At 37.6% G+C, this 13,125-nt stretch overlaps 1 protein-coding gene across 1 annotated transcript in view; it reads left to right on the top strand.

The window, feature by feature from the left end:
- CACUL1 (CDK2 associated cullin domain 1) overlaps positions 1-13,125 on the top strand; it is a 50,090-nt gene that overhangs the window by 19,538 nt on the left and 17,427 nt on the right. The window contains exons 4-5 of the mRNA XM_076339109.1: positions 2,391-2,486; positions 8,269-8,371. Of these exons, the coding sequence (XP_076195224.1) occupies positions 2,391-2,486; positions 8,269-8,371 (199 nt within the window). The remainder of the gene's footprint in view (positions 1-2,390; positions 2,487-8,268; positions 8,372-13,125) is intronic.

Below are 13,125 nucleotides of genomic sequence, written 5' to 3'. Positions count from 1 at the left end.
GACTTTTCTTAGCTTTTTTGTCTTTATCTGGAGCAGTTGTTTTCCACTTGATTGCAAGGTGGTGGTGGTCAACAGGTATCCTTCCGTTAAAGGACTCTTGAGGTTGTTCTCACGAGACAGCTGGGTGTGCAGTTGTTCCATCTTAAAATGTCTCTCTTAATGTGACATAGGCTTTGTGAGGTGAGCTAGCAGAGTTTTCATCTTCAGTGGAGGAAAAGGATACCAGTCCTTAATGTCCCCTGTAAAAAGGGTGGGAGACTGGCTGTATACCACTGCCTAGAGTCTGTTCATGGGATTAAATTACATACTGTCTGGACAACTTCTGTCTTTTTTTTTTTTATGAAAAGTGCAAACTGTCAGTGAGAGAAGAGTGGTGCCCTGTGTCAGGCTATGGTCTCTTTTTGTCTGACATGTTCTTTGAAGTAGAATTTTCCTTTTTCTTTAATCTTAGAAGCTTTACACCAAGTCTTTACAAATCGGAGAGTATAACCATATTTAAAGTTGAGGTTAAAAAGGAGTGAAGCAGGAATACATACTGCTTAGAAATGCAGATTTCATTGCATGTTATTTGCAACAAATTATATATGTAACTATATATGAAAGGGAGTCCTTGGAGTTCATAGCCACTTTTATACATTGTTGGCATTTTGAACTAAAATTTTTTTGACCACCCCTGAGAACTGCATCTGCAATAAGATTAAAAACTTATGATCAAAATGAGGAATAACCATATATAACTTTTGGCAACAGCATATGGAATAACGCTCTTTATTCCTTTGCCAGTTTTACTTTCCTTTCTGAAACGTTTGCTCTGTATCAGTGTTTGCTGTGAAAATTACCCACGTGTCCATTAAGTATATTAAGGAGGGAGGCAAAAGAAGCTAGTTTAAAGGAAAAAAACTTTTATAAATTTAGAATACTTAATAGAGCAAAAAGTCAACATAAATTCTAACTGTTCTCTTAGGGCCCCTGGTGAATGTCCATACAAAGGTTGAAAAATCTGCTTCGTTAAAGATAAGAGCTTTAAGTTCCGATAAGGTGGTCGAGGTGCAGCTAGCCTTGAGCGTTTCTCACGCCACAGATGCTTTGGCTTTAGAAAAATCTTTGAGCTTGTTTTCTTGCAAGGTCCCAGTCACTGCTGCATTCTCCATCCTCTTCTGGCTTGGCACTGTCAGAGAGGAAAATGGTGCAAGGGAAGAGAAGTTTTGCTTCTCATTAGCAAGCAGCTGCACTTTGTCCTTGGGTGTGTATAGGCGTGTATATGTATATGAACAGTAGAAACTCAGGCAGCTACCCGCCCCCTCCTCTGAAAAGACCATAGTAGGGAAAGCAGGAGGAGTTTGGCCAGAGGCAGAGCACTGTGTGTGGGTGGGTTGGGATGGAGAGGGGGTTAGTGGATGAACACGTTACCCCAGCTTCACTTCCATCCCTGGGTGTGTAAGTGCGCTCCTGAATGCTTTAACGCAGCTCCCCTACATCCCTCCAAATAAATATTTATAAAAGAAAAGGTAGTTAGTGCTTCCTATTTTTCTGGTTCCCTTCTCAATTTAACTTAGCTTGTTGCGGAACAGATCTTTTTAGCTTCCTTATTTCCTTCTTTGGGAAAGACGGTATTGTACGCAGAAAATAGCAGTGCTGTCGCTGTGGGGTCTACAAGGCCTATCATAAAGTTGACACATTCAGGTTTTGTGTAGCAAAGTTTTGCTTGGGGCTACAGGGTAATGCTGTGTGTTGGAGCACTGCAGTAGATTTTTGTGGGCCTGATCTGGAGTCGGGATGCCAGACGCGGAGCTCTATCTGAAGACATTGCTTCGTAGTCCCTCCAACTCAACACCCTGAATACTTGCCTTGCCTTAGGTGACTCAGCAAAAACTTAAAAAAGTTTTCTGTGAAGGACAGTGCTCCCTGGAGCTGGAGGATGTGCCACTTGGCCAGCTCAGATGCAAAGCAGCAGCTTAATGCTACCCTGCTGTCTTGGAGTGAAAGCCTGCAGGGGGGTTGGAGTACACACCGCAGCACTTGTTGAAATTTGGTTATGGATTCTAGGCGTGACAGATAGTTCTTTCAAAACAAAAGTCTGGTCTTTAATAAGTGGTTTTATTTGCATATGCTAAATGCTAGTTTGTTACAGGTATACTGTATTTTTTATTGAATGGACCTTTTGCTGGGCACTGACATACAGTCCCAGGCAAAAAACAGTTACTGAAGAAAACTGTTTTTGCTGGAGGGAGTTATAGCAGAAACTCTGGAATGATGTGTGGCTTGCTTTATGTGGACTTAATGTATCAAATACTTTGTAGTTTTTTGAGTTTGCTATGAAAGCATAGCCCATGCTGTTCCAGATCTTTCTCTTGTTCAAATTACAACCTGACTTTTACGGTTTCTTGCAGGCCAGCCCTCCAGATCTCTATATTGAAAGATTTAACGTAGCTCTTGGACAGTATATGGGAGCATTGCAGAGCATTGTGCCTCTTTTCATATATATGGTAAGTTTTAGAAAATTCTTTTCAAATAAAGTATGTCCATACACAAGATGCCAACTGAAAGTGAAAAGAATAAAATGCAGCTATAATGATTTTTAACTCGTAGAACTTACGATTCACGCCTGGTTTTGCCACCTGCATAACAGCACTGATCAAGTTGTGCGGAGGGAGGAAGGGGAAGCCATGCTTTTAAATGTAGAATTTTGCAATTGGTTTCTGCCCTAATATTTCTTTCCTGGGAGTGGGGGGAATGTTTTTTATTTTGATTGTAAAAAAGCCTTCCCAAATAGTTAGGTCATTATTTGTATCTTTTTGAACAGAGAGAGTTTATTGGCTTGTTATATGTTGGCTTGGTAGTTTGGGCAGGCTACAAAGATGATTGTTTCTTGCTGTTAGATTGCACAGATTCCGACAAGACAGACAGAAATGTCTCTTGGAAATGTCTGTGTCACTTGATAAAGCAATTGAGAGCGTTGACTGGATGAAGACAAACTTATGTTCATAGCGCTGTCAGGCATACTTGCAGAGGTTCAGAAACCATTGGCTCTACGTGTTTGTCGTGCTGATTTTGTAATTTATGAATTCTTGTATACTTCTGAAGAAGTTTATAATTTGCATTGTTTTTGTCAAATTGCCAAGACTTTTATTGTTTTTTTTATGAATAACTTAAGCTTGAAATTTGCCCTTCTCCCAGAAACCATCCTTGCATTGGCATCACTTAGAAATAAAAACTAAAGGAAGTATTTGTTGGGAGAGAAACCTTTTTTTAAAAGAAAAAAAGATTTAAACTGATTGATTTAAATTAAATAAACCTCAAACTCTTTAAAATTATCCTCATGGTAGCTTCCCAGAGTTTGAGAAGCAGTATCTTTTAGAAGGATCTCCTATATTTCAGCGAATGCACCTGAAACTGGATAATTTGCTATAGTCTTTCAGCATAGTATGACCATATAGATTTGTTGCATTAAAAGAGGGATTTGCCTTTCTTGAACTGGGTTTCTTCTAATGTACTCTTTATCTAGTTAATACAGAATGAGGTCCCTTGCTACAGCTTCACTTGTAAGCTAAGGGATGTGTTCCTAGTCATGATTTTTATTTTTCTCCTGGTTCCTGTCATGAAATGCTGGGGGAAAAAAAACTAGGAAGAGACTTTTTCCCCCTGTTGCATTCAGATATTTTTAGATGCTAGCCATTTTTTCACCTGTGTGTGCTTGACTTGTTTATTGCAGACAAGTGATTAAGCAATCTCATAATTTAATATCCATTTACAAATGGAGATAAGCTGTTCAGGTGTGTACTTTTATTGAGAGGTTTTTCCATCACAGAGGTCAAAATCTATCCTTAACGATTAAGACTGCAGTAACCGACATCTAAAAAATGATCATGGTAGACATAAATGGACAGCTTTTATCATTATAAGCTTTGTCTGTATGACCAGACAAGGTATAATTGCTGAATAGATTTCCATATCTTTCTTTGTACACAGTTGTGTTGTGGTCTTTGTATCTTCAAATGAGGAATGCTCTGTATCCCATTGTTTCTTTTTTTTAGAGTTTGAGTCTAACTGTTATCTGAACATAGTAAAAATGGTTAATGAGTAATAAACAGACCTGTAAAAGATAGTAATTTTATTTGAGAACAAAGAAAAGTGAAAGTACTCTATCGTTTTAAAGGAGAAGCTTCTTTAAATTATGACTAGTGATTTGGTCAGGCAGTAAAACTCTGTTCCTGCAAACACTTTCTCATTTAAGTGACTTAATTCAAGTTAGGCCTGAGAGTTAGTCACTTATGTGTTAGTTCCTCTTGCTGCCAAACGCAATGCTGATTTGGCTCAGTTATATAGCTGGTTTTGAAGGCTAATGTCAAATGAACTCTCATACTTTTTCTCTGAAATAATTTATTAATCAGTGTTGTGCATGATGTGGAAAATATCTCTAGAGAAGTCAGGATGAAAAATGTTTTCCTCTCTTAGTTTTTTCTGTATGCATTTGGAAGTACTTTTATGTACAGCCACTCCTGCATTTTTACATTGTAGTATCTAATCAAATTTTCTCTCATACAGCAGCAGCAGTAGTTTCCTTTCTTTAGAGAAGAAAATACAATTAGAAAACAATTGCAAGAGGTGAAAGCCTAATTATTCTACAGTATAAATTAGAGCTTTGCAGTTACTTTAATAGATACTTTCAATATATTTTTAAGTGAAGAGGACTAAGTTGTTGAACTCTGCCTTTTTATCAGAGGTGGCAGGGCTTTCCTTTTTTGGTAGTAATGTGATTAGAATCATAGAATCATTGAGGTTGGAAAAGACCTCTAAGATCATCGAGTCCAACCTTGCTTTAATCAGGAGTTTCCAAAGCTGTTGAGCTGCACTGGTAAACTTTGTTCTGAAAGGATAATTATATTGCTGCTTAGGAAAACTTTTAGTATGCATTTAAATATTTTAAAAATGTATGAAGCCAAGGAAAACCTAAAGGTTTTTTGTACAACTGGAATGTGTTTGTCTTTTGGTGGCCAAAAAAGGCATAGTATTTTGACTTAGGCTTAGTCCTGTGTGTTTTGATAGCAACAGCAGCACTTTTCTTCTTTCTCTTGGTATGTGCCAAACCGTATTCTTGTGTGTGAAAGGTGGGAATACAGGAAAGGTGTTTTCTTAACCTGCTTGTGTATGGTGACCAAGGTGTGTTTCAAAGCTTATCTTGAGTGATGGTTGAGAGGGCTGACTTTGCAATTGAGGGAGTTTTTCTTTTTCCTTCTTTTGCTAGGAGCACTAGTGGTTTTCTGTTTCACATGGTGATGGGTTTTTTTCAGTCTTATGCTGCTACAGTGGACTTTTCAAGAAAGCATGGAGGCCCAAAGCACTTTTGTCCCTCCAAAATTCTGTGGGTTTAAGCTCCTTCAAAAGTTCTGGGATGTAACCGCAGATAAAGCAAATTAAATTGGAAGTCAGCTTAGCACACAGTGCTTTATTCCTAAGAATAATTCTGAGTGAATAACTGTTTGCTTTGTAAATATAAATGAAGTTATCCTGTATGTTTACAGATTGTAATATCACAGTATGCTGCATACATGAATGAATAAAAGTCATATTTCTACTTCAAGAAAAATTAAAATCAGCATTTAGATGATACGCTTTTTTATAATAGGTTCTCAGTTGTTAATTATACTTAGAGATGTAGCTGAAAATCTGTTATCTTGTGGCATGAAATGAGGCTAACATTTATGAGCACTGTGGTTTTAGGATAGTTAAGAATTTTTTCATTGCCTCTAAAATACTACTATTCTTACTGGGTGGTATCGCACTTTGTTGCTTATCAGATAGAGGGCATTTTGTGTGTGTCTGTATACACAAATATATGTGAGTATGTCTGTGGATGAGATGATAAGCACTCTTATATACTGTTTTTTCTCTTTCAAGTATTTATTGATCTTCTCTTAATAATATTAACACAATTATGTCTTTTAATGTTTGCCAGATTGCTTTATGATATGGTGTTTTGTGGAAGAAATGCTTATATCATATCTGACTTTCTCAGTTATTGATACCTGCTTACATTTTACCGGTCAGTTAGACCTTTAGGTGACTTGACACACTTTTCAAGAAATACTGGTACAGCCTAGGTAGTGACATCTTCTACAGAAAAATCTTCCTGTTTTTCCACTAACAAGAATGGGGAAGGTGACAGCTCTTCTGCTGTCTCCTTTCAGCACTGTGGATTGGAAATGAAGTACTTATGTTAGGTGATTTTTTTCATTGTCTATTTAAATCCATGCAAGTTTAACATCTTTTTGGGAAGGTGTTTCCAAGTGAGCAAATGTGAAGAGTATTTTACAGTTGTTCTATGTATAAGTACTGTGTTGTAACTCTCTTCCTTGAAACTACTGGGGTTTTTCTGTTGCTTTTCTAGTTACGAAACTTAAGGTATAGGCTTTCCAACTCTTAAACAATAGAAAACATCACAGTTTGCACATGTTGTTGCCAGCTGCTTTTAATGTAAGAAGGTCTGGAGGCTGGAAAAGGAACAGAGTAAGTTATTTCCTTAGCTGGGTGCATCTCATCTGTCAATTCATAAGAATCAGTAGTTTGACATTGTCAGGTTTGATTCAGGTCAGTAGACTTGTGCTGAGATGCTCTGGTCACTCCTGTGTGTTGCACCAGTGGGTACATGGTAGTACATGGTCAGGAAGCTCAAGGTGGAAATGGTTTAGGAAGTTAGGTCTGATGAAAGACTGTAGTATGGTGTGTAGCTTAAGACTTCCTAGAAGATGTGTATCTTCAGTTGCAGTGAATTTCTGTTGCAATGGCAATTCACCATTGACCAAAAATATTACAAATGAAATTAGTCTGTTTCTTACAAGATGGGTTATTCTGTCTGCAGAGCCTTTCCCTCAATCTCTGTTCAAAGAACAGGCCCAGGTGAGGGGGAAACAACTGAGTAATAGCCCTTGATAAAACCTCTACAGGTAGAATAGCTTCAGGGAGGGAACCAGCAGTAGGAAGCTGTTAAATTTTTAAAAAATCTTTTTGAGAGTTTTGTCCATCACTGCAACAAACCTAAACTTCAATAGGGGCATGTATTCAGCCTCGGATTGCCTTTGTTCTAACAGGTTCAGTTTTCATTAAAGGTAAATAACTGCTGCTGAATGCTTGCCTTGAACATTTAAGTGGTTTCTGCATGGACAGTTTGGTATGTGTATAGTTTTGGTAATGGCGAAGAGAATGGGTTTCACAAAAAAATGAAGATTGCTCTAATAGTGTTCTGAGGGCTTGTTCCAATTATGTTAAATGCTTTAGCGAACAGGAGAACAACTTGATTTAAAGTGTGGAAAACCCTTTTTCTCTTCCTCTAGTAAATCTCTCAGATAAGTACGTTATTTTTGATTAAGGTGATGTTCTGTTACAGTATCTGTTTAACTCTTGCGTAAGTTGTCCAGATGAATTCAGTTGTTCTACTTCTGTGTTAGTGTTGTAACGATAGGAGACTTATCTTGAAACAATTATTTTTTCCAGCATTTAAAACCTACCTATGAATTAAAATACAGACAAGAAATCTTACTCTATTAATTGCAGGCTGGGAACTGAGGAATAACACCAAATAGTACATTAGGTATGGAGGCTCTCAAGGAACTCATGAACAGAATTTCCTTTCAGGGTTGAAGAGGTGAATTTATTATTAATGCTGAGTGGGGTCAAGATAATTGAATCCTAAAAATTTTAATGTAGTTCAGTTTTGTATAGATTTGTATATATCACTTATTTCCACAGCTAATTAATTCTGAGTAGCTGTCCTCTGAGATTATTGATGAACCACAGAAGTGGATAGCTGTACTGATGATTTATTATTGTAACATACCTATTTTAATGGCTTAATCACTTTTAGACATTGGTAAAAATGTTTTCTTTTGCTATAAACATGATGTCCAGCCCTATTTTGGTGTTACAGCGTTTATAAAGTTCTAAAAATAAGTGTTTTTTTCTACAAAATCCCCAGTCTGGATCGATATGGAGATATATCTGCAGATACAGGAAAAAAAAAAAAAACGCACGCCTGTATGTAAGTAGGATTGTTACCAGTAGTACCACATGCATTCTTAATTTTAAATACATGTTTTTTTGTTGTACAGGAATGTTCTATTTAGTATAAATGCAGTCACCAAGGAAGCACTTTAGAGGTCAAATATTCTACAGCTTTAAAATTTTGAACTATTTTTATTCAGGGGAAAAAGTAAATTTACTTTATTTGCTATTATGAAAAACAAACTTGAAAACTTCTGTCTTATTTTCCAGAATAAATTTTACATAGAAACCAAGCTTAACAGAGACTTAAAAGATGACCTTATAAAGCTGTTTACGGAACATGTTGCAGAAAAGCACATTTACAACCTAATGCGTAAGTAAACCTATTGAATTTTTCTTATAATGGGAGTCTGGAAAACTGTAGTACTTTCAGATATTGCAGAAATCCACAGCAAATAGGGAGAAAATGGCAAATGATTAGTGAACTTAAATACAAATTCCTTTTTAAGGCATCCACATGAAGAAATGTGGCACACTTCAACTTTTTTTTTTTTCAAAAATATGACTTTGTATGAAGTCATGGTTTTCCTGAGTATCTGGGGGAACCAATATATATTTTCCCTTATGACTTGTGTTTATGACATAACGAATGTTTTATTGTCCTGTTGCTTATGCTGTTACTCTTTAATTTCATTATCAAAATATTGACAGGTATCATTAAGAATGTGGTGTGGTCAAGGAATTGTGATACTGCTGGGGTTATTGTCATGATGTACTCGAGTACTCCCTGCTAGTTAGTGAACTGCATAATGCTGACAGCAGTTTCTCTGTTAAGCTAATGGGTTAATGCAAATAGAATATGCTTCAAGTGATATGCTTCCCGTTAAGTGCTCCTGTGGGTAACTCCTGTGGTGAACTGCTGAGTTTGCCTGCAACCTGCCACCATCGGTGTGTGATTGTGTGAGCGTAGGGACCTTGCTACTGGCCTGGTTAGCTCCTCGAGAGGGCAGTTAGCAAAGGCAGAGATAATCGGACTTGGGGTTCAAACTGGAAAAGTTTGCACAGAGGTGAGCAGTTGACCAATGTGCTTGGAGAATTGCAATTGTAGGTGCTTTGTGCAACTGGATAATTCCTGTGCCCCGTGTTGAGTTCAGTATCTAGCCTGGTGGACTCTTTCTGTGACCCAGCCCTACTGTAGTGTCTCTGTTTTCATCTAGCTGCTCCCCCCCCTCTTTTCTCTGAAGCAATTGCTGTTTGTATGCTAAATGGAGACCAAATGATGGGCGATAAAAGTCAAGTATATTTCTCCTTTTGCCTTTACTTGGGTAGTAATGCCCTTCTCTCTCCAGCGAAGGGCTGCAGGAAAGGAGCTTTGCTATGTTTTTTAGGGTCACTGTGAGTTGGTATCCTGGGAGAAGGGTGGGTGAACAAGGTGACTACCCTGAGATTGGGGAGCCTGGTACCCTAGAATGATAGGAGATCATCAGGTTTGATGCCATCTTGTTCTTGCCATGTGGAAAAGTCTCCCTAAGAAGAGCTTTTAGCCATGTAGCAGATCAGATCACCTTGGAAATAGCAGGACAATGAGGAACGCCTACCCATCGACCTGATGTTTTATTTTGTGCCAAAGAGGTTTAACGGTATCACGAAACCTGGTAAGATGATCGCTGCAACAGGATCATGGAAAATTCAGCTGATACTGCCTTAAAATTAAATACATTTAATTTTAAGTGTATGCATTTTTTCAGGCAATGAAAACATTATTGTGATTTTTTTTTTCAATGACAAAGCAAAGGTAACACTGGTCAAATCTTTACAACATAAGTGTCAGATGTGTGTTGCTATGTAATTTGTTTTCTGTAGATGATAATATGAGAATCAAATAGAAATAGCAGATGAACTATTGAAAGGAAAAGACCTGTGGTTGTGTGTGTGTGAAATCTGAAATACTTTCCCCAGCTCTGTTAGTTGCAGCAGTAAAATGAAAAGAAAACACTGAAAAATAAAAATAAGCTGTCACCAACTGTGTTGCTGTATATGGGGTCTGTTGTTTAATGAGCAACTTATTTGGATTTCATTTCAGTCTTACTGTCAGTTCATTAAAACTAAATTACTTAGTTTTTATCTTACAAGTAAGATAATATATGCTGACATGTTAAACTTCTAACTGTGACCTGACTTGGTTAAATCTTGGATAATAGGATCTTTAAATTAAGTTAAAGTATGCCTAAATAAAATTCTAAACTTGCTAACAGATTCCTGGGAAATAATTGAAGACACATAGCACATGGTATAGTACTGTAGAGGTGCTGAAAGAGATCTAGTGTTGTATTATTTTCTACTATTCTCAGCTGTTCTTTCTAGCTTGCTGAAATTCAGACCATAATAGCTAAGAATAATACCTGCATTTTTGGAAGTGTAAGGGCCCTATGAAAATAGGATATAAGTCAGTGTTTGTTAATTACTTTACTTCCTGATGTCATTGTCAGTGTGTGGTACTGTCTCCTGAGGTTTGATATGGATTTGGTTCAACAGAAAAGTGTTTTACTGTTGGGGGGGAGGAAATAAGATTTTGAGTGGGTATGCTTAGGAAATTAAAGTCGATGAAATTGTGGTCTATATAGAGAAATGGAATCCTGGGGCTGTTTTTTAAAGAGATACTGCAGCTGCCACTTCAGTGAGAAGCATGCCTTCCCTCTATTTTAAAAAACAAACAACAAAATCGGTTTAATCAGTTTGTGATCTATACTCGGAGGACAAAAATAACATATGCTTTTGCTTTTGGAATTTGTTGCTATGTTTTTCCTACAAAGGGGTTTTTGTTTGTAGTATCTTGTCATTCTATCGGAGCCTGGAAGCTTGCACTTCTATTTGAAGTTGTGTTCTGGAAGGACAGTAAGTATACTTCAGGTTCATTTGATTTAAGAAAAAGTTACTGCTCCACTTCAAAAGACGGGGAAAAAAAAAAGTCAGAAAAGCAGTGCAGCACAGATCTCTTCCTTAGTGTTTGATCTTGCTCAGACTCCCACTGGTTGAGTCGGCCCTAGTCCCTGTGCTGTGTGGTTGAAGGCAGGAAGATGCAAAATGAACTCCTGGTACAATGGTCTCTGTGGTGGGAGCACTTATCTGAGCACTTAGTTGCAGAAAATAGAGTGATTAAAGTGTGAATTCATTATTCACAGAAGAAATATTGTCTAAGTGAACTTACTTGGACAAATTTTGCCTGCACAAATACCAATTTGGTTCCTTTTTTTTGATAGAGGAAATTTAAAAAAAAAAAAAAAAAAGAGCTCTACTATGTAGAGCACTTCTGAGCAGTTAAATACATTAAAAATTATGTAATACACAGATCCATGAACATGGTTGTGTTTGTGAAACACTCTTATACTCACACATATCTATCAAGTCACTGCTCTTCAAATTAAAGTGGATACATTTGAACTAAGTGAATATAACCTGATGACTTTCCTTACAGAGCCAAAGCTGGCTCTTGCTGGTAAGACTGCTATATTACATGGCTTGGGAGAAGTTGCTGTGTGCAGAATGACATAACTGAATGTAACAAGCAAAGATATAGCATCTTATTTACAAGAAGTTTCAGAAATGGGGGGGAAGATGCAGATAATATCCCCTTGTCACTAGGGAAGGGGTGGTGGAGAATGTTGCCTTTGTTCCTGCTAGAGTCCTGCATGAGATGACTTTAAGCAGTAAAATTCAGAAACGTGTTTTTTCTCTTTATGCCGCCACTGTCTTTTCTGGTAGGTTAGACCTGGGTTTCCTGGACTGTAATCTCAGTGCCCTAGAAACATCCTGCCTGTTTGTTCTTGTGTCTAGAAGAATGGCAATTATTGCAAACTTTAACTGTCTTCAGTGGTGAAAATGAGTAACAGCTCCTGAAACTCTCTACTTTTAGTACTTGCAGTAGGTAAAATTCAATGGCAGAGAGTATTTGCAAGTAACTGCTATTCTTCTCTTTTTTGATATTGGCAGCTTTGTGCCAAAAACAAGCTTTTAAGTCTAACAAAAGAGAAAAGCTATTAACAGCATGCTGTTGTTTCTGCTTGGTGGATAGATCACTTGGTTTCCAATTACAAGAGTTTGCAATTACCCCATTCTCTTTCCAGAAACTAAAGAAAGGAAGGTGAGCACTGGGCTGGAGTCCTGCTCTGGGAGGGTTGATGAGGTTCTCAACATCTCGATATTGAGAAGAAAAGTAACAATAACTTAAACTGGTCATAAAGGTGAAAGCAGTTTTAGAAGGCAATCTGAGGAAAAGAATTCTCTTTATTCTTTTCTTGCAGCTGTGTTTGCGGTGGAAGTAGGATGTATCGGATTGGTTATGGCACTTCCAAATAAGTAGTAGCCTTAACATATCACTGTAGTACTTACGCCATTTCTATCTCTGTGCGTGTGAGCTGTTTCTTTCCTTCCATGTTAGTATTTTGAGTTCAGGAAGTGGTTTCTACTCGTGCAGGAGAAATGTGCTGGTAGGTATCATTCAGTACAAACTGGTTCTTTCCAAAGAAGCATCTGCCTGTACTTCTGGACAGAAGTTACTCAACTAGGAAGTCAAGTGACCTCTGTCAGAGGGAAAACTGCTTTCTTCAACACTTCTGATTTTGTTCCTATGGACTGGGGTAAGCAATGGATGTTTGCGTGTTCCCATCTTTGATCTACTCTGTCAGGAGTAGATTATAGAAACAGGTCCTTTTTATCCAGAGGAAAGGAAACCTCTTGGACCATGGCGAAATGCTGTAGAATAAATAGGGCCCAGGACTTCATGGGTCTTAAAATTGTTGTCAGGATCCAAGGTGATAATACAGCTTGTGAATGAGGCAATTCCCTGAAATTTACTGGTTCAGAACTGGAACATGGGCTTGAAAAGATGTGAAATTTAGGCAAAATTATTATTGAGGATTAAAGCATTAGATCTCAACTTCCAGCTCTTAGGTTTTTGTTCATGACATATGTCAAGATAATTACAGAATTAGCTACTAAAACCTGAGAATACAGAGCAGTTATCTGTATGTAGATTCTAATAGCATGTAGGCAATTGTTGAATGTAGTTCTCCGTGTCAGTGCTTGTGGGAGTTCAGAACTAAAACCCAGTGGAACAATGTATCATGT

Source organism: Aptenodytes patagonicus, chromosome 5, assembly GCF_965638725.1.
Source record: "Aptenodytes patagonicus chromosome 5, bAptPat1.pri.cur, whole genome shotgun sequence".
Classification (NCBI taxonomy): domain Eukaryota; kingdom Metazoa; phylum Chordata; class Aves; order Sphenisciformes; family Spheniscidae; genus Aptenodytes; species Aptenodytes patagonicus.
The sequence above is the reverse complement of the archived record's forward strand: the minus strand, read 5'-3'. Positions and strand labels throughout refer to the sequence as shown.